At 42.8% G+C, this 27,260-nt stretch overlaps 1 protein-coding gene across 1 annotated transcript in view; it reads left to right on the top strand.

The window, feature by feature from the left end:
- MYOF (myoferlin) overlaps window positions 1-27,260 on the top strand; it is a 129,989-nt gene that overhangs the window by 100,114 nt on the left and 2,615 nt on the right. Inside the window, exons 37-50 of the mRNA XM_054690408.1 lie at window positions 584-660; window positions 3,977-3,988; window positions 5,221-5,319; window positions 6,191-6,316; window positions 8,112-8,267; window positions 8,716-8,807; window positions 11,764-11,934; window positions 12,789-12,937; window positions 14,997-15,136; window positions 17,211-17,299; window positions 17,388-17,483; window positions 20,934-21,075; window positions 23,266-23,365; window positions 25,258-25,448. Of these exons, the coding sequence (XP_054546383.1) occupies window positions 584-660; window positions 3,977-3,988; window positions 5,221-5,319; window positions 6,191-6,316; window positions 8,112-8,267; window positions 8,716-8,807; window positions 11,764-11,934; window positions 12,789-12,937; window positions 14,997-15,136; window positions 17,211-17,299; window positions 17,388-17,483; window positions 20,934-21,075; window positions 23,266-23,365; window positions 25,258-25,448 (1,640 nt within the window). The remainder of the gene's footprint in view (window positions 1-583; window positions 661-3,976; window positions 3,989-5,220; window positions 5,320-6,190; window positions 6,317-8,111; window positions 8,268-8,715; window positions 8,808-11,763; window positions 11,935-12,788; window positions 12,938-14,996; window positions 15,137-17,210; window positions 17,300-17,387; window positions 17,484-20,933; window positions 21,076-23,265; window positions 23,366-25,257; window positions 25,449-27,260) is intronic.

Here is a 27,260-nt window from a genome sequence, read left to right on the forward strand (position 1 = left end):
GATTTCTGCTGTGTCCGTTGTGATTTCTCCTCTTTCATTGATGATCCTGTTTATTTGTGCTTTCTCCCTTTTTTCCTTTGTGAGCCTGGCTAGGGGTTTGTCTATTTTATTGATTTTTTCAAAGAACCAGCTCTTGGTTTCATTGATCTTTTGGATTGTTTTTTTAGTTTCAGAAATTTGCAATTATTCACCCTCTTTTGCTTCTTGGGGTTTTAGGAGCAGATTCCATGAAAAGGAGTCTCCTTTAGATGCAGCCCCCTCCCCACCCCAACCCTGCCTCTTTGAAAGGCATATGCTGACAGTTCTTTGAGTTCCTGTGTCTAGGTACTGGGTTAGTTGTCCAAGAAGAAAGAAGAAAGAAAGGTGGGTCATGTGATCCCCTAAATCATCCAAATCATACCATATTTGGGGAAGGTGGTGAATTCTTGGGTTATTTCCTATGTTTGGACATAGTCCTCGCCATTCAATAAGTCTAACTTGGACTTAACGCTACCATCCACTCTGTGACTGTTAAGGTCTGAGTAGGATGGTCACCATTGTATTTTTACAAGTATCTTAGATGATGAAATTATTTGTCTTGCAGCCACCCTTCTGTCTACCCCACCCTCCCAGGACATCATTATTGAAATAGAAGACAGCAAGCCGTTACTGGCTTCAAAGGTAGGCTTCAAAACTAATCAATGGATAGTGTCAATTTTATCCTCCAGTTGTCTAAGCCTTGGGTAAATTGAGCTAAGTAACCATTCAATGTATTAAAATAGTAATAATCAAATAAGTTATCAAGATAAAAACATCTGAATCATATTCATCAATAGGACATAGACTTCAGAAGATTTAAATTTTTACCCAAGTGATTCTAATGTGCAGGCAAATCTGAGAACCACTCATGACAGTTTGAGTGATGTCATTTGCTTGAAATAGAAATCTCAGGAGCAAATTTACAGCATTGCACAATTACAGGAAGGATGTATGTAACATACTTTTTTGTGCATGAAAAAGAAGTGTCATGAATTTTTAATGATCTTACTTGCCATGGTATGAACTAGCCCAGACTTTTAAATTCACTGTGGCTCTGAAAGGAAGAAGTTGGTAAAATTGCTCGCTCAGGACCCTGTTTGAAAACCATTCCAGCCAAATATACAAGAAGGGGGGAAAATGCCTGAGCCCTGAGAAAGAAAACATCAAATATCTCCCTGTTTCTGTTGGCAGTTATGATGGACTTTAACAGCATGTTTTAATGTGTAAACTGGCCCAAAAATGCACATGATTGCACTTTAATATGTTATGTCCATAAACAGTGCCTCTAAAAAAATCCACTTCCTTCCCACTGCGTTAAATTCACTAATAATTGGACCATGTTAAATGTGGTCTCCACGGCCAGCTCCGAGGAGCAGTGTGTTTAATTTTATTCCCCAGGAATCCTTCACAGTCACAAATGACAACATCAGATTTGCAAAACTGCCATGCTCACTTTGTAAACAACCCAAAATAGGCCCAATAAAACTGTAGTAGCCTAGGGAGAAGTTAAGTAGAATATACTTAAGATCCTTTATGAACATTTTCGCTACTACTTTGGAAAAAGGAAAAAGGCAGTTTAAGGTCCTGCTCTACAATCTCCCTCTACCTTTTCTACCTCCCATTGTCAGTCAGTTCTTATTCATGCCTGCTATGTACTCAGCAGTCCCAGGTATGGGGGATCTGAAAGAAATATAAAGCCAGTCTGTGTTGATATTTTTCTGTGTTGATATTGTCACTCATTTCTTAATGTAGTGAACAGAGAGGACTACACTACTATTGCACACACAGGGAAGGTTCAGTTCATATCATAGAATTTGATTTACAATTTGGTGGGAATGGGGATGACAGTGTAAGTTATTCCCACTATACTGTAAATCATTTCAATCATCTGGCTTTCCTAACACCTGGCTGAGGAATACCATGTTGATAAGAAAGATCTGGTTGGAATTGCCTCTAAGACTGACCCCCCCCTATTCATCAGGAAAAGCAGTACACACTTGTACAAAGTCCAGTTGAATAAAGCTGGGCCTTGGGAGAACAGAAAACAAGCTTGCTGATGTCCTTTTTTATATGTGCAGAGTGTACATGCATTCATACATGTGCTAAACATGCATCCATGTGAGATGCATGTGACATGTATGCATTGTATGTACATGTGATGTGTGTAATGTGCCTCTATTTTCACTAACCCAATTCAGGCTTTGTATCTGGGTAAGTTGAAAAAGTGGGTCAAAATTACCTGTGCTGTTGAGAGCTGGAGGCTGTGGCTTTGGTGACAGTCTCCTATTCACAGAAACCCACACAGTTGTTTTGTAGCGACTGTTGGGATTCTTAACAAATAGGCTCAGCACTGCCAGAAGAAAGTGGGAAATAAGTGTCTGGGGCAAATTGGTATGTGCTAGTCACCTAATGGACATTCCTACATGGCCATTTCAACAATTACCTTCCAATTCCAGTGCTTAAGCAGTATGTCAACAGCACTCAGCAAAATGGCTTCTCCAACGAAAGTGCATGTATGTATGATGAGATAATGCATGAAGCGGCCTGGGACCTTGGGACCTTGGTCTAAAGACTTGAATTTTCCTTTCAGAATCTTTCTATTAGTAGATTTTGGAGTGAAAGCTGATCTTCAAACAAATATGATTGTTTCAAATCTAAGGGAATAATCTGTGCCATTTGGAAATAATAAAGCAACTTGCTTCAGTTACTTTTCCACATGAACTGATCAGCAAGTGGTCGTGAAGAAATTCTCTCACGTTAATGAATCCTAAATTTTAAAATGCACGACTTGTTTTGAATAATGCCATTTAAATCACGAACTGTTCTCTTCTTTGAAATAATTTCGAATCATTGGAAATAGATATGAATAAGCAGACGCCAGAAATCTGAATTCAGAACCTTTCAGAACACGGAAACAATTTGGGCATAAAATTCTTCTCTCCAAAATCTTAGTTTGGCTGTGGTGATTTAACCTTTCCTGCTTTGGTATGAAGCTAATAGAAAGAATTATTACATCTGTCTTTCCACCTCTCTTGGCAATTCCATCTGCTCAACAAAGGTCAAGCTAGAAAACAACAGAGGATACTTACAGCAGAAGCCTGGGGTCCACCTCAAATAACTACAGAAAGTGCCTGTAGTGAGAAATTGTTCTCCTCACATTAGAAGTGAACCTGAAGGTAGGATTTCAGAAAAGGGATCTAGGTAGCAATTCTTCAGACTGCCTCTGAGGGCGAGTGCAGCTTAAGTTCCAGCAGACACCCAGAGCACACTCAAGTCCCAAAACCCTGGCTCTCCGTCCTCGTCTCCTGGATGTGCCCAGATCCCAGGGCAGGTTCTTAGATGCTCAGTGCAGACTCAGATGGAGGTATGGGCCAATGGGAAATTCGATACTTTAGAAGAATTTTGAGAGATGGATATTAGTTGGGGCCATAACATGGGTATGGGGGGAAATTAAGGCAAGGCGCCTGCGTGATGATGTTGCAGTCAGATTGGACGTAATGGTCTCTTGACTGGGTTTTGAAAGGATGAAAATTAGATCAAGTTAAGGATATACTTTAAAAGCTAAATGGAATGAATGGTTTAGGACAGGGAGATGAGCAGCTGTGCACGCACACACACACACACACACACACACACACACACCCTCTGTGGAGCACTGTGTGGCTAACCATGAGACTGTCTAACTCTATAAAAAACATGAGACAATGGTGGGTACTTCTGAACCTTTCATTTTAATACTGGTCATAACCCTTTTGCACATTTTCAGGGAAGAAACCCATAAGCTGTGTGTAATTATGAGATCATCTTAATTTAAATAATCCATCAAAATATTGAGAATATAGGGCATGCATAACAAATAATTTTTCCTCTTTCTCTTCAACCCTGATGTTCGTGGGGTCTCTAAATCCCATGTGACCTGTTACATGGCTTGTCCTCTTCCTGCCCATGTGCTGAGCAGCTGACAGAAAAGGTAACTATTGCACACATTTTGCTAGATTTAAGATTCATGTTCTTTTCTGCCTATTGCTGATATGTGTCAGAAAGACTTTTAAATCCAGGCTTAGGATTTAAATGTACACGCACTCTGCCTATGTGTGTGTACATTTATTTGCTATACACAAATTTAAAAAAATACCTTTTCTTGAGTGTTCCTTCTTCCCTTCCCCCAGAATGAATAGGAGGCTGTGTTGCAGGTGACTGTTTTTGGCAACATCACTCTGTCCTGAGTAGATCAAAATAAGTATTGGGTGAATATGATGAGAATCTATTCTTGTTATAAACCTAAGTGGGATTTGTAGGCTCATATCCTTCTATGAGCTACAACCCCCTGCAGTTGAAAATGTTTCATATGTGACTGATTTGCAGTCACTTTCACCCAACCAAGAAGTACCCACCTAACCCAGATGCTGCCAGCCCTGGTGCACACTGGAATCTCCTGGGGAACGTAGGCAATCTCCTGGATGCTTGTGTCTCACGCGGGCTGACTGAGTCAGAATCCAAGGACTGGTTGGGAGTTACTGGTCTAAACAAAACATAATGCCTGCCTGCTTGTTTCACATTTTATAATTTCCATAGCTCTTTCTCCAAATGATCTTATTTGGTTTCCAAAACAATCCTCTGAGGTAGATGGAGACAGGTAGTGCTGTTACCCTATTCAGTGAATCAAGCAATTGATGCTCAGAGATGATAAACAACTCACCAAAGCTGTATGGCTTGTAACGTAAGGGTATCACTTATAATGTGTAAAACCAAATTTGAAATACAACCAGTTTTTCCAAAGTTTAGCTTAATGAACTTCGTTTTATCATGCATTGCTGGTTAAAAGAACTAAGGAAATGAAATAATAGGAAGCATGTATCGAGATTTTATTTTATTTGTGCATGCAAATATCAAATCAACAGAATGAAAAAGTAAAAGCTGACAAATGAATTAATGGTGTCTATAGGATGTGAGAAAGTCATCTAGTGTGGCTATGGGCATTAAAGTCAACCACATTCCATTGGCCAAGGGTGATCATTTCACCTTCAGTCTTCTGGGTAGAATTCCTTATCCACTGTGCATGTAAACAAAGTCATATAATCTCAACCACTATCAGGCTCAAAAGTACCTATTTCTCTTATTTATTACAATGGGTTTTCCTGCTTTGATTGGAAATCTAGGTTATTACTAAAGAGTTTTCCATCTTGATGTATCTCTCTTCAGGAGGAAGAAATCGTTGACTGGTGGAGTAAATTCTATGCTTCCACGGGAGAACATGAAAAATGTGGACAATATATTCAGAAAGGCTATTCAAAACTCAAGGTACCTGGGCCTATGTTATATGGATGGGGGATAAATATGCATTAAAATTGACCGCAGCAGAACTAAGTTTAAAAGGTCTGATTGGACAGCCCAGGAGTACCTCTGACCTCCTGGAGAACCCTCTTGCGGTGGGTTTTGCCTTTGCCAAGATTCCTAGGACTTGAGGACAGCTGTTGACTTATAGTTACATGACTGCCGCCTTGGGACTTGGCATTAAAGTGGAGAAACCCACATCCTTTCATGTTTTGTTATAATGTTTCAATGTGGTTTAAGAAACACCAGCATGTAAAGGACAGATAAATTAGGAAAATGATCAAATTTTCCAGTGAATGAGTCCATCTTCCCTCCTTCACTGCCTTCCTTTCTTTTCATCCTTCCTCCTCCTCTTCTAGTTTATCACCGTTTAATTTACATACAAAAAAGTTATCCATTCAGTGAGGTTTGATCACTGTATACGCCTACGTAAAACACATGGGGCAAAGGGCATGTCCATCACCACTCACATAATCCCTTCCAGCTCCATCCATGTTGCTGTGAATAGCATGAGTTTATCTTTTTTGATTGCTGAGTAGTATTCCATTGTGTATATATACCATGTCTTGATACTATGGACATTCTCGTGCCATGTGGACTTTTTTTTAATCTTCTCAGATAATACCTGGGGTTGAAATTTCTGAACTATTTGTTAGATATTTAATTCCATAAGTAAAAGTCAGGCATTTTCCCAAAGTAGTTGCGTGTTTCCACACTCCTACCATGAAAGTTTCAATGGCTCCATCTGTGTCCTCATGCCTATTTGCTGTCATCTGTCCTTTTCTTAGAGTCCACCTGTATTTTTATGAAAAATTAAGAATGTGTTGCTATATTTTAGATATATAATTGCGAGCTTGAGGACGTAAAGGAATTTGAGGGCCTGACAGACTTCTCAGACACTTTCAAGCTGTATCGAGGCAAATCAGATGAGAATGAAGACCCTTCAGTGGTAGGAGAGTTTAAGGTGAGTAAAATGCTTGTGTTTGTCCTGCTCAAAACTCACCTCTACTTTTTTAATAGGCTTAAGATAAAAAGACAGCCAACCTCTGGCACAGAAAAATATTCTGAGACATCGGAAGGATATTTTAAGGTGTTAACGAGGAAAAGGACAATGGGGAAAGGACAAAGCACTGAGTCATTCTGGGGGTCCCCCCTTCTCCCTGCCCATGCCAGCCAGTCTTGAATCCTGTAGCTTCAACTTTCCAGGTTCCTGCTCCCCATGCCCACCGTCCCCTCCTGGACTTTCAGCAGGACCATTTCAGCAGCTTCCCAGCTGCCACATTTCCCTCCAACTCCAGTTCTTTCCCCATGAACCCAGCTCTGATCATGTTTCATGACTTCTTACAGACATCGCTTGGGTTTCCATTGAATCAAGTCTCAACTCCTTCTTGAGGTGGAGCCACTTGTCTCCTGTGCCACCACACCCTCCTGCCAGGAGGACCTCTCCCAAACCCCAAACATACCTGTCCTCTCACAACTTGGAGCCTTGGGACAGGCTCTTCTTCCTTCCCTGGCTGCCCTTCCTTCTCTCTTTGTGGTCTGTCTAACTCCTACTCATTCTTCTAATCACCAGCTCAAATGTCACATTCTTTGTGAGGTGTTCCCTGATTGCTTCTGGCAGTGACTCACTCCTGTGCTAGGCTCCCACAGGTCTGGATTCCTGCTGCTGCTAAAGCACCTTCACGTTGAAGTATCTGTTTTCATGACAGCCCCTCCCTCCAACCACAGTTGACACATCCCTGCCAGATACACTGCTACTTCCTAAGCTTTTGCCAAGAGCAGACATTGCTAATCAATCAGAGGATGATACCCTACACATGGTCTCAAGATCTTTCTCATTACAACCTCCAGCAAAGCAGTCAAAGATGGCATGATAGTCAAACTTACTTAATATCCTTGTGCCACACTGGGTTCCTCGAGGTCACTTTTGCTTCCCTGAAAGGGAACAAAGTAGGTGCTTACTTCATGCTGCTTTACTGAATGAATGTAGCTGGAATTAAGATCCATGTGTTCTGAATCCAAGTGTAGTGCTTTCTCCGCAACTTAAGTGGTTTTGAGATAGACTATATTGATTCTCAAGCTGGCCTGGTGGCTCGCTCACTCTTTAAACATATTGTGCCCCAGCCCGTGGTAGGTTGTGGAGTTAGAATGATGAACAAACAAGACATAACTCCTACCTTCCAGAAGCTTACAGTCTGGTAGAGAACATAACCAAGAAATAGTTATAATGCAGAGGTCAGTGCTACCACAGAGCTGAAGGCAGGGATGGATGCGAGTGTGCAGGATACACACCTACCCAGGGGCAAGCAGATAGGGTTCCTGGAAGAGGTGATGACTTTTGACTAAGATTTGAAGAATGAACAGGAGTTTGCCTGGGAGTGGCGGGGGTTTAAAGGGTGACCCAGGTAAAGGGAACTATACCTTAATGTAATTCACTTCATCCCTGTCTTCAAAATATGTGTAGAGCTCACTCCACCACCACCTTTGCCACCATATTGTGCAAGCCACAATCTCTTGCCTGGATTTTTGTCTGTCCCTGCTTCTGCCCTGCTGTTTCTTCTCCCCTGTCATCAAATATGTACGTGATTGTTATTTCACTCCCCCCGGAAATACAGAATATGTGTTGTTTCTTTCACAAAAGCAGCCTTTTGTCACCCAATCCCACAACCCCTGAGGCTGAATCTTGGTGTGCGGGTGGAGGAGGCCACTGCCCGGGTCACCAAGAGCCCAGTGATTGCATCTGTATGTCTCTCTCTTAGGGCTCCTTTAGAATCTACCCCCTGTCGGATGACCCCACTGTGCCGGCCCCTCCCAGGCAGTTTCAGGAATTACCTGACAGCGTCCCACAGGAATGCACGGTTAGGATTTACATTGTTCGAGGCTTAGGGCTCCAGCCCCAGGACAACAATGGCCTGGTAAGAGTTTGGGTGTGGGGCCTTCTCATGTAGCAAGATAATTATAGTCATCAGCGACAATAATTGTCATGTTATTTCTTTGGGGGCGCCTGTTATCTCACTAGGAGAAAGATACTCTATCAAAACTGTGTATTCAGAAGGATTGTCCCAATGGGGATTAATCTAAAAGCTGGAAGGGGCCTTCGATCCTCCGGTTCATCGTTCTCATTTTACCGATGTGACCTCAAAGATTTGCCCCTGGGACTCCTCCCTGCCACTGCCTCTTCACCCCTCACCGCTTCTCAGAGGCACACTGGCTCAGTGCTACCACGGGAAGCACTCTCAGACCTGGTCTGAGGCACGTGGGTGCCACAGCTGCCATGGGTGTGGGGGCACCCTGATCTGTCCCCAAAATGGACTTATGCTTGCACCCCATGATGACATAGCATTATCTGTCTTGTCTCCACAGTGTGACCCTTATATAAAAATAACACTGGGCAAAAAAGTAATCGAGGATCGAGACCACTATGTTCCCAACACTCTCAACCCAGTTTTTGGCAGGTACTGTCCATTTTGAAATGTTTCTCTGTCATTCATTTCTTTATGGAATTTGTGATAAAGACGTGGTATGTGCCAACCTCTATTTTAGGCCCTGAAACCATGACTATGAGCTAGGCAAGTGGTCTAAGCAGTGGAGTAGGTTATACATATAGAAGAGCACAGGTGAAAGAATTTCATGCAAGTGAAGCATGCCATGAAGAAAATACAACCAAGTCGTGGGCTGGGCTCCTCTGAGACCTGGGGGCAGGGTGATGGGTCGGTGGAGGGCAGGGTGGTGCAAGGCCCGGGAGTCCCATATGTTGGTGGGTTCTCAACAAGAGGAACCGAGTGACAACCAGAATGACATGTTGCTTCTCACCCTCTAATCCAGCATGGGCTCTGTTTTCTGGGATGCTTTGATTCTGCCATTTTAACCAATGAAGGTATTTGATGGATTGGGGATGACCTCGTTATCCCAACTGAGGAGAGGTCAGAATTTGAAGGGGTCAGAAGGTCCAAGTGACCTCTAAACGGGACCATTTTCAGCTATAAATTGCATCCACATTAATAATAGTTTCTATTTGCTGAGCTTTTACTGTGTGCAGGCTCTATGCTTAGCCATTTATATTAGACATCGCAGAAATTCCATAACTCTGAGGTGCTATCATTATCCCCAGTTCACAACAGAGGAAACTGAAGCACAAAGTGATCAGTGCCCAACTGGTAAGAGGTAGATTCAGAACGGCATCTGTGTGGTTTCCATGCTGCCTCCTAGCAGCTGCCACCATCTGATTTTCTCCTCCAACCTATTCGTCGGGCAGTGCAGGGATTAGAAGCCCCAATTTCTAGGGGAAGGAAACAGGGTGCCAGAACTCTGTGACTAGTGCATGATAGAGCCAAGATCAGGTACAAATTCCCTGCTCCGAATCCCAGGTCTTTCCCACACCCTTGGTAATGCTTCAGGTTTGTGGAAGCCATCCATCACCTGCACAAAACGGGTTTTTGTGCAAAATATTAGTGAGGTGTTATTTTCCCAGCACCATGCTGAATTGGAGAATGCTTTGTTCTTGTTTGATTTGTGGCCTGTATTTTAATTTGTGCCCTTGTCATCGTGGCCATGCTCTTCTTCCCTATGCATATTTGTGCCTTTGGACATTTTTTCTCTGTTAGCTATACACACACACTCAAGAAAGTCTTTGTCATTCATTCCCTACCTCCTCCACTACATATCAAATCACACTTGCCCCACCACACCGTGTACTCATAGCCTGCACCACACCGGCACACGGAGCCCCATGCACACACAACTCCAGGTGCTCATGTGCACGCGCACACACACACGTACGACCCTTGCACCACACACCCGAGGCCACGTGCCGGGACTAGGGAGTAGAAGTAATCCTCTGGCACAACAGTATGATCGTTTTCCTTTTCTTCCACTGATCCAGCCCTGAGGTCTAGACAGGAAAAGGCACGCAGGGCAGGAAGGAGGGCTCCGCATGAGAGACAGGGAAGCCAGGAGAGCCAGCTTTTATGGGAGAAAGGCAGCCCTGTCTGAATTGCTCCTCTCAGAGGAGCCAAGCACAAGCTTAATTAAGTGGCAGGAAAAGTCTTGCTCGGAGCCACCCTGGGAGGAAGTGATGCTGTCAGGCTCCCCTCAGCCAATCCCTGTCTGGCGTGTGTACAGATCCCCCAGCCAGCAGGGTGGGGCCTGGGAGACGGTGCGCGCAGCCCCTCAGACTGCTCGGCTCCAGTCCCTGGCCTGAGTTTTAATGGGTGACTTCCTTCTCAGTGGAGACTCCTGGGGATTCTGGGGCAGGAATTCCAGCATTATTGTCCTTAAAGCATCATGACATCTCCCCAGATCACATTCAACAGTAGAGCAGTATCTTGCACAGATGGTGACTGCTCTTCCAAGAAAAAAGTATTCCTTTATCAAACCAAGACACTGGGGCTAAAAGAGATAGCCACTGCAGGACTTCTCAGAGCCTTTAGTTTGTGCAGAGGAACTCCAAAAGAAGTGGTTCTCAACCTTGTTTTGCTAAAGAATTCTTTTTCTGAAAGGACTTGTATTATATGTCTCTTGGGATCCAGTGCTGGAAATGCAGGCTAGGGTACCTGTGGACAGAGCTTCCTGGGTGGTCATGACTAAAGTGCCTTTTCTCCTGTGGCTACCTGCCTCCTGCAGGTCCCTCCAGGCTGCAGCAATGTAAAGAACTCAGAGATTTATCTAGAAACATCCTGGAATTTTCTCTCCAGAACACCTTTGACACACACCCTTCTGCCCAAATGGATTAACATACCTGGCTGTTTGGGTGGGAATCAGTCCACACACCAGTGTGCAAGAAGACTGGAGGCAGCACGGGGACCCAGCAGATATTGTTTTCCTTCAGCAAAATTTGTTGGGCACCTACTATGGACCCTGTGCCTCTGTGGACCAAGCAAATGCAAAGTCAAGTCCTATCCATCTGGAACTTATGTTGTTCAGACTATCACCCTCTCGTAATGTGATAATAATGTTAGTAATTTAATAATAGTGATTATTATTAAGTTAATAATAATTGCAATTGTCATTATGGTTGCTGCGATTTGAAAGCTTTCTAAGCATTTCTTTACTTGATATTTATAGAAATATAGGATGGTAGGTATTATTATCCTCACCACTTTATAGATGACCAAATTTAGCCCACAGAGGTTAAATTATTCGCCTATGTGGGAACATATTATTGACCTGTGGGAATAGCTAGCAAGTAACAGCTGGATTCAAACAGAAATTGAAACCCATTCCCTTGAACAAGCATATACTTTCATATTGTTCTTATTACTAATTATTAAGTATTACTTATTAAGTACCTTACCCATCCAGTTATCTTATTTATAATGTCCAAGCCTGAGCCTCTGCCCATGAATGCATTTGCATAGAATTCTGGGGTTAAATAGGATTATGGAAATTCTAACCTTGTGTTTGTTCACTTAGAATGTATGAACTGACCTGTTACTTACCTCAAGAAAAAGACCTGAAAATTTCCGTTTATGATTATGACACCTTTACCCGTGATGAAAAAGTGGGAGAAACCACTATTGACCTGGAAAACCGATTCCTTTCCCGGTTTGGGTCGCACTGCGGCATTCCTGAGCAGTACTGTGTGTAAGTTGCTTTAATCACAAGTGTAGACAATTTGCTCCATCTAACATTAACACCTGCGGAAGGGTTGGCTCTCTACCTCAGTAGATGTCCTCCCCGAGTCACTGCTCCTTTCGGTCAGCTATGTACCATTTTTAAACACCTGAGGGGGGAGAAATAAGCAAACATTGTTTAAAATGAACAATGATGTAAAATATATATAAATAAAAAAGAAAAATATAATCCTCAGGGGAAAAGAAAGGGGGGCTTATTTTAGAGAAAATCGGGGCTATAGCATTGCCCAGCTCTAGGGGGTGCCATCTCATCACAGCTGGTGTAAAACACTGGTCCCTGGAGTAGGGAGATGCTCTGTGGAGATGGCGTAGCAGCACAGTGCAGGAGACCAGTCCCCTCTCTCCTCTTCTTTGAACCCCCCTCCTCAAGGCCAGGTGGTAAAGATGAGCAACGTTTTATGACAGGAATCCCTGCCCTTTGCAAGCAGAGATTTCTTGCATCTTCCCCTAAATTGATTGATTTTGGGGATGCCCCCTTTCTCTGAATGCTATACAGTATCTTTCTACAGTATCTAGTGAGTCATAGCTTGTAGTTCATGGTGTAGGAATTTGCATATTATGATTAAGGTGAACACAATCAAACTCATATTTACAGAGGAGGAAACTGAAGGGGGAAAATTTAATTGGCTGGGGCCAAGATAATATGTAGGTTTTAGGTCTTTCAACTATTTATTGGCAAAAGCCAATGTACAGAGGATAGTCCTTGCTCCCTCATTATTGGGAGCACCTGTAAATATGTAAATGTGTGTGCTTCCAAGAACTGGCATGCCTTGCAGTAACTCCATTGTGGGGTGTTATTCACAGTTCTGGAATAAATACCTGGAGAGACCAGTTGAGACCAACACAGTTGCTGCAAAATGTAGCCAAATTCAAAGGCTTCCCACCACCTATCCTTACTGAAAATGGAAGTATGATCAGATATGGGGGACGAGACTACAGCTTGGATGAATTTGGTAAGCATATTGCCATAGGTTGCAATCTAGTTATTAAGTATAGCAGCCCATTCATTTTCTGGGTTCCCTTTGTGGAGGGGGATAGGTAGAGCAGTACCCTAATGATAGCACAGGAGATTCCACACACAACTGTTTAACAAAAGCCCCTTTATAGAAAGTTGTGCTGTTTTGCCAAGTGTCAAAGTGGACACACTTTCTTGTCTGTCTTATGTTTTATTTGACCTTTTTAGGTCATAGCTATTTGAGCTATTAACACAAAGTTCTAGTAATTAACTTATTTCTATGTAAAGTATAATTAGTTCCAAAGTGCTCAGATGATAGTACAAGAATGTCTCTTCCAAGTTTATTCCATCCTTCTTCCCAACCTTCTCTGAAAGGCTCAGGGATGCTGGGGGTTGGTTCAAAGAATGTGCCAAGTTCACATCTGGCTCATGTCTGAACTTGGGGTCTTGCTCTTTCCCTAGTGATAATTTATAACACAGTCCGTCCTGACACACAGCCAGCTGTTCTATGACAAGACTGAAATAAGCTTAGAAGAGCATAGAGCCATGGTGTGATTCAGTGCTTTACAGGGAGAGAGGGTTCCCCAGAGTGGGTGGTGATGAAGTTGGCCTTGAAGGAATTTCTGCAGGAAACCGAACAGAGATGCATGGAGCAAAGTGCTTCCTGGCCCTCAGCTGCTTATTCTTGACATTGTAAGAAATTTTATTTTGTCTTTCCATTTGAAGAGGACTTAGCGTCAGGAAGGATTGGATATCTAAAAAGCGTTGATGCTGCTGTTAACATGAGAAATTGCAAAGAGACTAGGAATAAACTAGAAAGCAACATGGCCTGCTGGCTGAGAGAGTACACTCCAGAATCAAGCAACTCCACCCAAAAGCTGTGTCAGTCATGATATTGCTATTTGTTATGACATGACATTTACTATTGTTGTGTTGCCAATCATCTAAGTCTTAGCAGCCAAAAATAATCACTTCGTTTTGCTCACAGTTTGTGGTCAGGAACTCAAGGACTCAAGTGGGTGGTGTCTCCCTTGGGGCCCTGGTGCTGTTGGCTGCTGTCAGATGTCCGCTGGGGCCACAGTCATCCGAAGGCTTAACTGGGCTGGGTGGCCAAGGTGGCTCATGCACATACTGACAGCTGCTACCGACTCCTGGTCTGGAGCTCAGCTAAGGCTAATGATGCAGCCCCCATTTCACAGGGCAAACTCTGGAAGCTCAGGTCCCTTACATGGTGGGTAGCTTACCTCACAGCAGGTGGCCCAGGAGAGTCAGGTAGAAGCTACATGACGTGATCTTGTATGTCTGGCCTCAGGATCACACAGCATCCTCCATACTTCAGTGGTTGAATAAGTGTTTCCAGAGTCAAAGGGAGGAGATGACATAGACCCCATCTGTTAATGAAAGGAGTATCAGAAAATTTGGGAGCTATGTTTTGAAAATGTGACAGTGACACTAGCTGCTATAGCAACTGAACTTACAGATTTCAGGGCTTAATACTTTATTTCCCATAAATTCAAAACAGGTATTGCTACAGGTGGTGATCGTCTCTCAAGCAGTGTTCCATGTGGACACAAGTCTTCTGTCTTATTGCACTGCCACTCATCATGTCAGGCAGCTAAGGTAGATATTTGTTTCTGCTTTCAAAGCGAACCCACACAGAGGGTCCTACGTGAGATTTTATGTACCAGGTGTAGAAATGACACACATGCACTTCCACCTACATATATTCTAGCCTAATTTGGTTGCATGACCACACCTAAAAAGAAGCTAGGGAGTCTGGCTCTGAGCCTCTGCCGCTAAAGCAAATACAAGCTGCTATCACTTAGCACATCTTGGTGTGTTCTGGTCCCTTTGCTGTTGGCAGCTTATAAGTCAGGCATGTGCCTGGTTGGGGCAGGGCTGTTTTTGTCAACTCCTAAACAAGTTGAAGTTTGCACAATGGCTCTGCCTGACCATTTTGCCAACTCTGAGATGGAGGGGTGTGAGCCCCTCAGGGTAGTCTGGCTGAACTCTTACCAGATGCCAATTCTTGTTACTCCTGCTACTTTCTGTTGCAGAAGCCAACAAAATCCTGCACCAGCACCTGGGTGCTCCGGAGGAGCGTCTCGCCCTTCACATCCTCAGGACTCAGGGGCTGGTTCCTGAACACGTGGAAACTCGGACCTTGCACAGCACCTTCCAGCCCAACATCTCCCAGGTAAAGGGGCCCTGAGGACCAGAGTGGCAGTAGCTGGCACAAATTTGCCCTCTTGGATATCTTCTGGATACTTTTAGAAATACAAGAAATAGAAATGATATTCAGCTTAGCTTCATCCCAAAGGGGAATTTACTGTAAGAATGTTCAGGTAACTCACTAAATCCAAACAGAAGGGTGACTATGACTCAGAAGCTACTTGAGTGAGGATATCTCCCTGTCTCTTGCCCACTTCTCTCTGAGTCCCTTTTAGTCTGTGATCACCTTCCTACATGTCAGAATATTACCAACAGTTTCTGAGGTTTTTATGTTATAACACAGCCCTATCTACTTCCAAATATGGAGAGAATTGGTTGCTACATCTTGGTCTAATGGTCCACCCCTGGACCACTCAGCTATATTCAGAATTCAGAGCCTAGGAAAGCAATTGCCTTTGGGCCAGCCAGATGAGACAGTGCCCCTCAGACCAAAGAACCAGGAAGAAGACACAAGATGGCTTGTCATGAGCACCATGTGGAGACTGATGAGGAAAGGTCAGTTCCCAGAAGCTAGGGAGCAGTTTCTAGACAGGCAAGAAAAGACTTGGCAAATGACAGATATTCCATGAGAAAGCTTCTTACAATAAAAACTCCCAAACCAAGAGATTCGGATTCAATGGATCTGGGAATCTGAGTTTTAACAAGTACCTGGAGGGATTCTGATGCCAGTGTCTAGGAAATCACACCTTAAGGAATATTAATATAACAGATGCAAATATTTTGACAATGACAGCAGAACCATGGACAAGCTTATCTCTAAAAAGTGGCCACAATGATGGGAGTTTACTAGATTATGTCACTTACTCCTTCCTTTGATTCTGTTTCACATTTCCACTTCTTCCATCTCTTGTTATTCCTTTTTCTCCCACAGAGCCCATTCCTCCTCCTCTCTCCCCTCCTATCCCTCCATTGAATAAAGTCTTAAGAAATTACAAATGAGAAAGATTTCTCCATGGGAATCCTCTTCCTGCCCCATCACCTCTACCTACCGCATTGGACACAGACTGTCTGAGTCTTAGGAGACACCTGGAAGCTTAATGTTCTGCAGACTTGATGTATTGTAGAACCTTGAGCCCTGGAGATTAGTTGGAAGAGAGTCGGGATCACAATAACATATATCCCTTTTTGAGAGCTCCAGTTAATTCATTTTGATCACAATGCATTAAGAAACCAATCTAGTTGCTTCCGTGGCAAACTTCTTCTGTTTTTGTCATGAAAGCAGAGTCTACAGAACATCCAAAAAAGCAGACTGGGGGATTTAAATTGGTTCTTAAGGTTGATATGGCTTGTTAATGGCATTCCTAGCCTGTCTGGAAGATTATTCCAATCAGCCAGATGGACCTGGTCTGCACCAAAGACACGAACAGTGCCTCTCCAAGATGGCAGCATGAGTGCCGATTGGGCTCGCTCCCTCCCCTCCTGCAGCCTCCTCTCTGGTGGTGGGCACTAGCAAGCCAGTAGTAGGGGATACTCAGCTTTGAGGAACATTAACATTCTTGTCATTGTTGCATCTCTCTTTTGAAAGTGTCATGTTGTTTTTCTTGTATAGAATTTAATGCTATTTTATATTTTGGTGTTTTTCATCTTGCTGTAAGTGGAGAAAACCTTAAGTTTCACACAACTGGGGCTGGTATCAAGTAGGTGATGTGATGAGTGAAACTGAGAGCTATTCTCAGAGTAAAGGGCCAAACTTTATGCCATTGTAAGAAGTGGGGTGTATGTGCACATGTGTGTGGTGCAGGCTGTGATAGGGATGGGAAGCCCCTTGTTCTATCAACCAGAGAAGACTCACACTATGACACCAGCAGGCACATGCAGCTGTCAGAGACTCCTGGGTAAGAGTGGGGAGTGGGTGGAGACTGATGGCCTCAATGACACTGAAGATTGAAGATTCACCTTGGGTCTGTCTTCTGTATCATTTGGGGGGGGGCTTTCCATGTGGACTAATAGATCAGCAACCCCCCCACAAAATGTTTCACCTAAGAAACATGAAATCACTCAAATAAATTCATTTCTCTTTTCATTTTGGAATGGTTTAGGGGAAACTTCAGATGTGGGTGGATGTTTTCCCCAAGTCTTTGGGACCACCAGGCCCCCCTTTTAACATCACACCTCGGAAAGCTAAGAAGTAAGTAATCTTGAGGCTCTATTAAATTGGACTGGTTTCTTGGTGCAAGACCAGAGTAAAACATACCTTCAAAATGTGCTCCTTTCAGATACTACCTGCGTGTGATCATCTGGAACACCAAGGACGTTATCTTGGATGAGAAAAGCATCACAGGAGAGGAAATGAGTGACATCTATGTCAAAGGGTAAGACTAGCAAATACTAATCTCTGACAAACCAAGGAATGATACATTAGTTTTCACTATTGAAGATGTCCACTATAGGATTCTAGGTTGTCCGAAGTTATTTTGTGTCATTAATGCAATCTGCTTAGGAAGCTCCTGGGAGGCAAAGAGAGAGAACAGAAAGAAAATCCTGTTCAGGTCTTGTTTACAGGCACAACTATATAATGCCTATAACAACTGACAAATGTTTCATCACTTCTCTTAAGAAAATGAGTTTTCTTCAGTTTATTAAATAGATTTGTTCTTTGTGAGTTTTTTTTTTTAAGTCATGCAGATCCTTTTTATTCTTTTTTGATACTTGGAATAACTAACCTTAAAAACAAGTAAGGCTTCCAGAATTTTTTTAAAATTTGGCTGTTTCCTCTTTTTTGTAATACAGAGGAAACAGCCAAATTTTTTAAAAATTCATTCATTCCACCAATATTTATCCAGTGCTTGCATCTAACATGTAAAGTGTTACAGTTATTCATTATTCTGGTAATTATATAATTCAATTCTAAATAGTTCCTGTTGATGTTAGTTTTGTATTGTGCTGTGATCATAGATATTAAATACAGAATGGCACAGTGAGCCAGTTTTTGGAGTCAAACTACCTGTTTGAAATTCTTCCCTTACAAGCTGGGCAAGTTAGTAAGCTCACTGTTCCTCATCTGTAAAATAGAGCTAATGGTAGTATCCACCTCTCTGGGATATTCAAAAAACTGTATTACACAAAGCATTTAGGATAATGCCTGCAGAAAGTGTAGTAAACTTTTGTCTTAGTCAGATTTCTGCTGAAAAACAGAATAAGTGTATTTGAATGTGTGTGTGTGTGTAGAAAGGGGAGAGAGACAAGAGGGAAGGGGGATGGGGAGCAGTACAGAGATTTTTAGGAATCAACTCACATGATTACAGAGCCTGAGAAGTCCCATGATCTGCATCTGCAAGTTGGAAATCCAGGAAAGCCAGTGGAATAATTCAGTCTAAGTTTGAAGGTCTGAGAACCAGGGAGGTTGAAGATGTACATCCCAGTCTGAGGTCAAAAGATGAGATATGATGTCTCTGTTCAACCAAAGAGGCGGAAGAAAAGGAATTCCTCCTTTTTCTGCCCTCTTTTTCCATTCAGGCCCTCAACAGATTGAATGCTGTCCACCCACATTGGGAAGGACAATTTAATTTACTGAGTTTACTGACTTAAACCTAATCTCATCCAGAAGTATCCTCATGGACACACCTAGATGTAATGTTTCAGCTGACCACCCTCCAGTTAATCATGTAGACACATAAAATTAACCATCACACTATGTGATGTTAGCTAATGTTATTACTGTTGCACATAGACCAAATTTAGTTCCTTGATGTATAAAAGATAAGACTTCTTGAAATTTAATATATTCATAAAGTAAGAACAAAGTTTCACTTATAATCCCAAGTGGCCCTCAATCAAAATTTTGTTAAAGACATAATTACTATCATTTAGGTTCACTATAAACAGGGAATGTTTCATCAAGTTCTTCATTATTCTTTCTCATTTCAGGTTCTTATTATCATTCCCCAAGGAAAACTAATCCCAGCTAATTATATATATGCAAATTTATTTGACTATCATAGCATTACTTTTTTCAAATCAGGGAAACAAACTCAAGTAATGCTGGACTGGCAGAAATAAAGCACTACCTAAATTACCATTTCATTTTTTGAGTTAAAAATATAAATAATTGAAATAATATGTGAAAAGCTGAATAATGCATAATTTAAATGACTAACACTACCCACATATAGTTATTACATATAAAAGTTTACATATATATCCACAAATACATATACTTAGAGCAGTTTCCTTTATTTTAAAATTAAAATGTGAAAAGACTCACATTCAAAATTAAACGTGTAAAGATTATCCCCAAATTGAGGGAAAAGCTGCAGGGAATGTCTGGTGAGATGTTGGGGAGTGAAGTCACTGGCATCCTAATCAAAGAGTATGAACTCTTCAGTGAGTTAGTTTAAAAGCTTAAAGTGAATAGTCAAAGGACACTTTCAACTCATTTAGCTAGTTAGTAAGTGATAAAAGTAAAATCATGTAGTTGATTGATATTAATACCCCTACTAATAATGGGACCAAATAAGTGTGTGACTTTCTAGCTTTCATGGTTCTTTGAAGCAGATTAGCAGGCTGTAACAAAAGGACAATCAACAGTCCTTTAGAGTCAGACCAACCGAAAGTTACCTACTTACCTCTGTCTGTTACTGGCCATGTGACCTTGTGTGAGTTGCATATTCTGTCTAAACCACATTATCCTCCTCTGAAAAGTGGAGGTGGTTGTATTGCCACCCAGCTGTTGGGAAGAATAAAAGAAGGCTGAGTACCTGGTTCACCCAGATGATCATAAGCATGAGTTAAGCATTTCCCCCTTTCCATGCTGGCCCCTCTGAGCTGTGATCTCTCATTCTGTCCTCATGTTGACCATATGAAGGGAGCACAAATCGTTAACCTCATCCCGCAGATGGGAGGTGAAGTCAAGTGGCAGAGCAAGTTCACACCCAGGCCTGCTGCCTACCATGAGCCTCTCTCTGTGGGGTCCAGGCATCAATATTTTTAAAAGCTCCCCTGTTGATTCCAGTGTGATTCTAATATGCAGTTAGTGTTGAGAATCACGCATTTTACCACTTTATGAATCTAATTCCTGAGTTTCCTCCTTGTTCCAAACCAGGAGTCTTCTCAATAATAGGCAGATATGACAAGAACTTCCTCCCCAGCCTGTTCATTCATTCCTTCCTTCAACAGGCTATTATGTGCCAGGCACAAGCCAAAGGAAACTTTCCAGATGTTGAAAGTTAAGATGCTAAATTGTTTATGGAAATGAATTTTCATAAATATGCATTTGGAAATAGCAGCTTACTTCTCCCTCGCTAGTCTCATTAATATGATCACAGTGAATTTAAGAATGATTTAAAAAGGAAGCTGTAAGATGACTTGAGTAATGCCTGTTTTGTTTGCTTAAGTAAAATGTGGGAAAGGAAATGCAAAAATTTTGAACTAACCCACTTTCAGTGAGTCTATCAGCCGCGATGACAGACACAGATGAGTTATAGTTGTGAAGACTAAAATCATGGGCAGCTTCAATCTTCCTAAAATAGAAGCTAAGTTGTTGATATTTTCCAGAAAGTTTTACCTTATCCTTGTTAACTGAAGTCTAAAGGGTTTCCTGCTTTGGTTTTAGAGGAATTATATTTTATTTGGCTACAACTGTGTTGGATGCAGCAGAGTGCCTCCCCTTCATAAATCACCCCTCAGCTCTGTAGATAACTGGAACCTGCCCAAGAAAAGTGCATTAATTCTCCTGCCCTTCTCTCCCTTAATCACTGCGCAATTTTGCGGCTAGATTACCTGTCAATCAGAGAAAGCTAAGTCTGTTTGCCTCTGCTTTTCAGCTGGATTCCTGGCAGTGAAGAAAACAAACAGAAAACAGATGTCCATTACAGGTCCTTGGATGGCGAAGGGAATTTTAACTGGAGATTTGTTTTCCCATTTGACTACCTCCCAGCAGAACAACTCTGTACTGTGGCCAAAAAAGTAAGCTCTGAAAAATGCCAGTAGGAAGTGGATGTCATGGGTCTTCCCTACTGCAGACACTCAGAGAACATCAGGGCTACCCAGCATCTCCAAGGTCATGAGCGGCTCCCCCTTGGTACTGCTGGGAAAGCTGAGACTTGCAGAGGTGTAGACACTTGTCCGGCTCACACAGTGGTGACAGTTATCTGTGTAAATAGGAAATTAATGGACCCAAGCTTTATATGGGTGCAGGGTGAAGGATCTGGTAAATGGTGGACCTGGGGATCCTGTGTTAATATATACAACAACCCAGCTATTTTATTATTTTTTTTTTTTGGTCATGGGGGACTGATTTCTTCCCATAATAAGCAGACCTGTTGGACTAATTAACCAAAAAGAAGCAAAATATTAAAGTAGATGCAGTTTCCCTTTTGCCTTCCTTATTACCCCAGCATCTGCCTTACCTCCTGCAGAAGCTCTCCATGAGGACTCAGGACCTTAGATGTAAGTAGGACTCTCAGTTACAGAACTCAATTCAACTGGCTTATACTTTAAAAAGAAGTGATTTATTGACCTACATTACTAAAAAGTCCAGGGTTGGCTGACTTAAGGAAATCCAGGATCCTAGGTTGAACTGATATCTTTAGAAATTGCTCTCATTTTCCTGCTGCTCTGTTCTGCCTTCTTCTGTGGGCCTCATTCTCTGGTGGAGGCAAGATGGCTGCCAGCAGCCCCAGCTCACATCCAGCCTCTCAGCAACCTCAGCAGAAAGAGAACAAATCCCTGATGGCGCCAACCCCAGGGCTGGAATTGGGCCTGTGTCTGCCTGTTTGGGGTCAAACGTTCCTCCCTGAACACAACGTGTTGCCTGGGAGTTAGTGCTCTGACTGACCAGGGCCTGGACTCAGGGATGGAGCCTGTTCCTCCCAAATTGCATGTACTGGAGGAGGGGAATCCTGGAGAAAAATCTGGGCACTTTTATCCCAAAAAGGAAGCCTGAAACAGATATAATAACAGATATCTTGTGTCGGACCCTGGCCCATCCCCATACTCTATAAACTTTCCTTGCTCCACTGGTCACATCCTCTCCCCACACCTGATCCAAAGGTCCCTGTGTCCTACCCCTGCTGGCCCTGCAGGTGCTGAGACTGCAGTGAGCCCTTTTTCTGTGCCAGATAACACAAATGTCTTCCAAGGGCTCTTTCTAGAGACATGGACACAACCTGATTTGAACTATGCACACTTTCAGATGGCGAGGCAGGGAGAAGGGATTTGGGGTCAGGTAGGCCTTTAGGTAGAACTAAGTTGCCTCTCTGACTGATATCCAGAGCTGGACTCTCCATACCCTGAGTGGTACTTGAGCACTTGTAGCCAAACCCCACACAGGACAGGCAGGGCCAGACAACAGCATAGTGGGCTTCCCAGCCCCTCAGACCTAGTCCCTCTGAGCCCTGCAAAGGGGAACATTCCTGGAATGTCATCTGAAAAATAAGAAACAACCCTATCATCTTCCTTCAAATTCATGAAGCAGTAGGGGGATTCACTTTCTCTTAGGAGCGAAGGGGTACTTAGGCTATGAGGTGTTGCTATCCTTGGCTAACACAGACCAGGAAAAAGCAGGGCCCCGAGGTGAGAACTAGGTGGATTGTCACCCAGTCCTCCTCCATATCACTCTAATAGGGGGATCTGGGGGTCTTAGGAGACCACAGCACATAAAATCCAGCAATAGTTTTCAAAACTAAAACTGGCAGGACATTTAAATTCTGCATTGATTAAAGGTCATTCTGGGCTTCTGTCTTCTCAGCCCCAGATGAAATGAGTGTGCTCAGACATCTGTGTGGGATGGGTGGAAAGATCCCTGAGCAGAAGTGACACCCCAGCAGGAGGATAATCTAAGGAGCCTGTAGTGGTTTTCAGGAGGAGAAAAAATCACTTCCCAAGCCCCAGGAGTGGCAGCAGGAAGTCACACCGATAGGACCATGACGGAAGTCCTTCTGTTTGGGAATTGCATGAGACATCCTTTTTATCAGCCAGCTGGTGGCCCTGAGACTTCCTAGGGAGCCCAACTCCACAGACATGGGGTGGAGGGGAGTCCTGGGGAGGGAATGGAAGCCAAGGGAGAGAAGAGGTCCCAGTCTTGGGCCCAAGAAGACAGTTTCAGAGCCCATGAATCAGCTTAATTTGGTTTGTCTGTTTCTCTTGTCATTTTAGGAACACTTCTGGAGTATTGACCAAACTGAATTTCGAGTCCCACCCAGACTGATCATTCAGATATGGGATAATGACAAGTTTTCTCTGGACGACTATTTGGGTAGGGCTTCCATTTGGATCTTTCCCCTAAAAAATTGTACTTGGAATGAGTGGAATCAGTTCAAACTTGGAATCAAATATTTAAATCCTTGATATCTGTGGGTAGCTGGGGGCGGGGGGCACACTCACTGCTGGATGTCCTCTAATCTCTGTGGCCCATCCCCCCATTCTCTCAGGGCCCCTGGAAAGTGAGCACAGGGAATGTCCCCCCTTTTCATGGGGGTTCTGTCCACTCTTGAGGGCCCCATGAGGTTCTTGTACCAGCTCCTGCCTTTCTCTGAAGATTCAAATCCTGTTTTCAGAATGGGGCACCACTGCTCCCAAACTACCCACTCTGTCTTTCCTCAGCACCTCAGAATTGGTTCCCACACTGTTCTCAAAACTTACCCAAGTCTCCTAACCCCCCAGCCATTGTTCTTTCTCTCAGGCCCAGCCTCCTCTGTGGCTCAGGTGCTGGCTCTTACCTGCTACACACATGCTCTGGTCAGGCCCGTCCAGTGGTGCAGTGCTCTCTTGGTTTTCACTCTCCCAGCCCTTGGATTTTTAAATTCAGGCCTTCATCTTCCCTGGGGTTCTTGGGTTCTTCACCAGCCACTTAGTGACTTACCCGCTCTCACCTCTTCCAACTTATGTATGATCCCTAAACCAAGAGGTGTATTTGGACCCCTCAAGATGGCTGACCTACAAGAACTGGAAACTCATATGATGAAATATTTTGCACATATAAATGTGTCAAATCAGCCCATGTATAACTTAAACTTACACAATGTTGCCATATTGATCATATCTCATTTTTGTAAAAACAAAAACAACTGTTAGGATGATTATCCCCAGTTCCACACCAGAAGCCTTCACCTTTGTGTTGATCATGACTGAAATGATAAATTTCAAATTTTCCATGGCTAGAATGAAACTCGGCATTTCTTCCTGACTTCAAACCTGCTCTCCTCATGAAGCTCCTTTGCTATTGATGGCCCCCCATTGTCCAGCCACCCAGACAAAAGCCCCCAAAGTCCTCTATGGGTCCTCCTCTTCCCTTACTCCACCCAGTCCCAACAATTTAATCTGTTTTATTCTGTACTTTCATTTTGTCACTTTTATGATCTCTGCTACTTGCCAGTTCAGACCCCATTTTCTCTTGGCAACCTGTTATAGTACCCCTAAATCCTCTGTCTGCTTCCATAACACCTTACTTCCAGGGCATCTTTCCTGTTAAAGAGACCCCAGTGGCCATTATACCTGTGCCTTGTTTATTCCTTTACTCCTCCCTGCACTAAATGCAATGATTCTTAATAAGAGCTGAACAAACAAATGAGTGTGCAATTATGCTAAAGCATATAAGCATTAGTACCTCACGTCAAGGAAGGGAAAATGTGCTTCTCCAGGTGCCCTGATCTGGGTTCCTAGTTACTGTGAGAATATTCTGTTGAGCGGCTGTTTTCTGTGTCAAGCTCCTGTCCCTGAGGTTACACTAGGAGAGTCTTAAACGTGACCATACTGTGGAGCTGCCCATGTTCCAAGTACTAGTCGTCTTCACCCAAAGCCAAATAAGCAACTGTGTCTATTACAGCTCAGAACCAAAATGAGCAAGTTTCAAATCCAAGTTCTGTGGAAATTTTGTCTATAAATATTTGATTATTTTGTGCTTGTGGAAGAGCTCTGTTTATGATCATGTCTTTGAGAAATAAAACAGCTAGACATGTGTGAGAGGCAGGACAGTGGACAGATACTATATGGAAAGGCTTGAAATATCCACCAGGTCCCTTTCTCTAACTCACTCATTACCTGTTCAAAATCACTGTCTGCTTCTTTTCTGACGAGAACATTCTATTTACTTGAGAACAATGGCTGGTCCACTTGATGCTTATTTGGGTTGAATGCTTCCTTGGCCAGGTTTCCTGGAACTTGATTTGCATCACACCATCATTCCTGCAAAATCATCAGAGAAATGCAATTTGGATATGATTCCAGACCTCAAAGCCATGGACCCTCTTAAAGTGAAAACTGCCTCACTCTTTGAGCAGAAGTCCATGAAAGGATGGTGGCCGTGCTACGCAGATAAGGATGGCTCCCGCGTGATGGCTGTATGAGTAATTCCTTATTCGGGGTCTTTTATCATTTAGGCTTTGCCTTCTATCAACAGGCTTATTCCAGAGAAGGAATGTTAAATTGGTGGGACTTTAAGTTATGGGAATGGTTTGTATGTAGGATTATGAAAGAAGGTGGGTAAAGTGTGAGAAGACTTTTGGGGTTGAGTAGAAGATGGAGGGATTGGAATGGTTCAAAAACAGGGAACCCCAGGGGTTGCACTGTCTTCCTTTAGCACCCTCCTTCATGGGGAAGAGCTTCCAGCACAATTCAGTACAGAAAAAGGAATAATCTCATTTTTTAAAAAAAGTAGAAGGAACAGGAAGAGCTGACTTCTATAGGACAAGGTCATAACTTACAAGCAAGTCTGGAGAACTCAAGATATATTTTGATGTAAAAGCAGAAGTGTGGGTTACCATGATTTGTCACAAAGACTGCCCAATTATTATTTATTATTAATAATAGCTAACATTTTAGATCATGGCTAAGTATCTTACATTCATAATCTTATTTTAAAAACATCTTTGAGGTATAATTTACATAAATTGCACCTTGTATTTTTTATTTTATATATATATATATATATACATATTTATTTTTTACATCATTTTTCCTTTCTGTACAATGTATGCTTTCTCCTCTCAGGTGCAGTCCTTATAAAATTCCCACCACCAATTCATCTGTGCTCCATCTCCATAGTCCCTTGTGCTTGTACCAGCTCCTGCCTTTCTCTGAAGATTCAAATCCTGTTTTCAGAAAGGGGCGCCACTGCTCCCAAACCACCCACTCTGTCTTTCCTCAGCACCTGTATTTCCTCCCCTGTTTTGATCCCTCTTCCTTCCCCTGCCCTGCACCTTGTATTTTTTAATTATTTTTTTGAGACAACATTGGTTTGCAACACTATACGATTCAGAGGTACAAGGTCACACCTTTCAGGTGCAGCCATCACACCACACCCACCACCAAGGCACCCACATCCTCCCACATAGTCTATCGTGCTCCCACCCACCCCACTCTGCTCTCACACCTCCCCCCTAGCCCCTGTAGCCTCAATTTCACAGTCAAGTTTCTAGGGTTTGTTATTGGTTTGTTTTTATCTGAACCTTTATTTCATTTCTCTATATTGACATCATCCAGTATTTGTCTTTCTCCTTTGACTTATTTCCCTTAGCTTAACCCAGTTTCATCCATGTTGGCGCAAATGGCAAGAGTTTATGTCTTTTTATAGCTGAGTAGTATTCCATTGTGTATCTACACCACATCTTCCTAAGTCACTCATCAGTCTTTGGACACTTAGGTTGTTTCCATGGCTTGACTACTGTAAATAGAAACTGCACCCTTTTAAAGTACACAATGCAATATTCTGGCAGATGAACACACTTGTGAAGCTACCACCAGAATCAAGATCTGGAATATTCCCATTACTCCACTTACCTTTTGCACCTTGCAATGCATCACTGTCTCCACTTCTGGCCCAGGAAACCACGTCTCTACTCTCTGCCACTGTAGATTAGTTCACACGTAGTCTCCTTGAGCTCTGATGACTACTCCATGAAGTAGACATTATCTCCATTTTATAGATTAAAATAAGAGGTCTTGGAAGATGGGAGAACCTTGCAGAGGAGACACTTAACTCTGTCCAACTTATCAACACAGGAGTCATCTGTACCCCACAGCCCAAACAGTGTTAGGGTTCACAGTTCTCAAGTTGAAGGTGAGCTTTGTGAAGTCTAGAAATTCTGTTACAACCTTAGTTACACCTGCCTATAAAACTGGACAAGATTCTAGGCATCTTTCAATTCAGTGTT

This window comes from Talpa occidentalis, unplaced genomic scaffold (genome assembly GCF_014898055.3).
Source record: "Talpa occidentalis isolate TD23 unplaced genomic scaffold, MPIMG_talOcc4v2.1 talOcc4.8, whole genome shotgun sequence".
Classification (NCBI taxonomy): domain Eukaryota; kingdom Metazoa; phylum Chordata; class Mammalia; order Eulipotyphla; family Talpidae; genus Talpa; species Talpa occidentalis.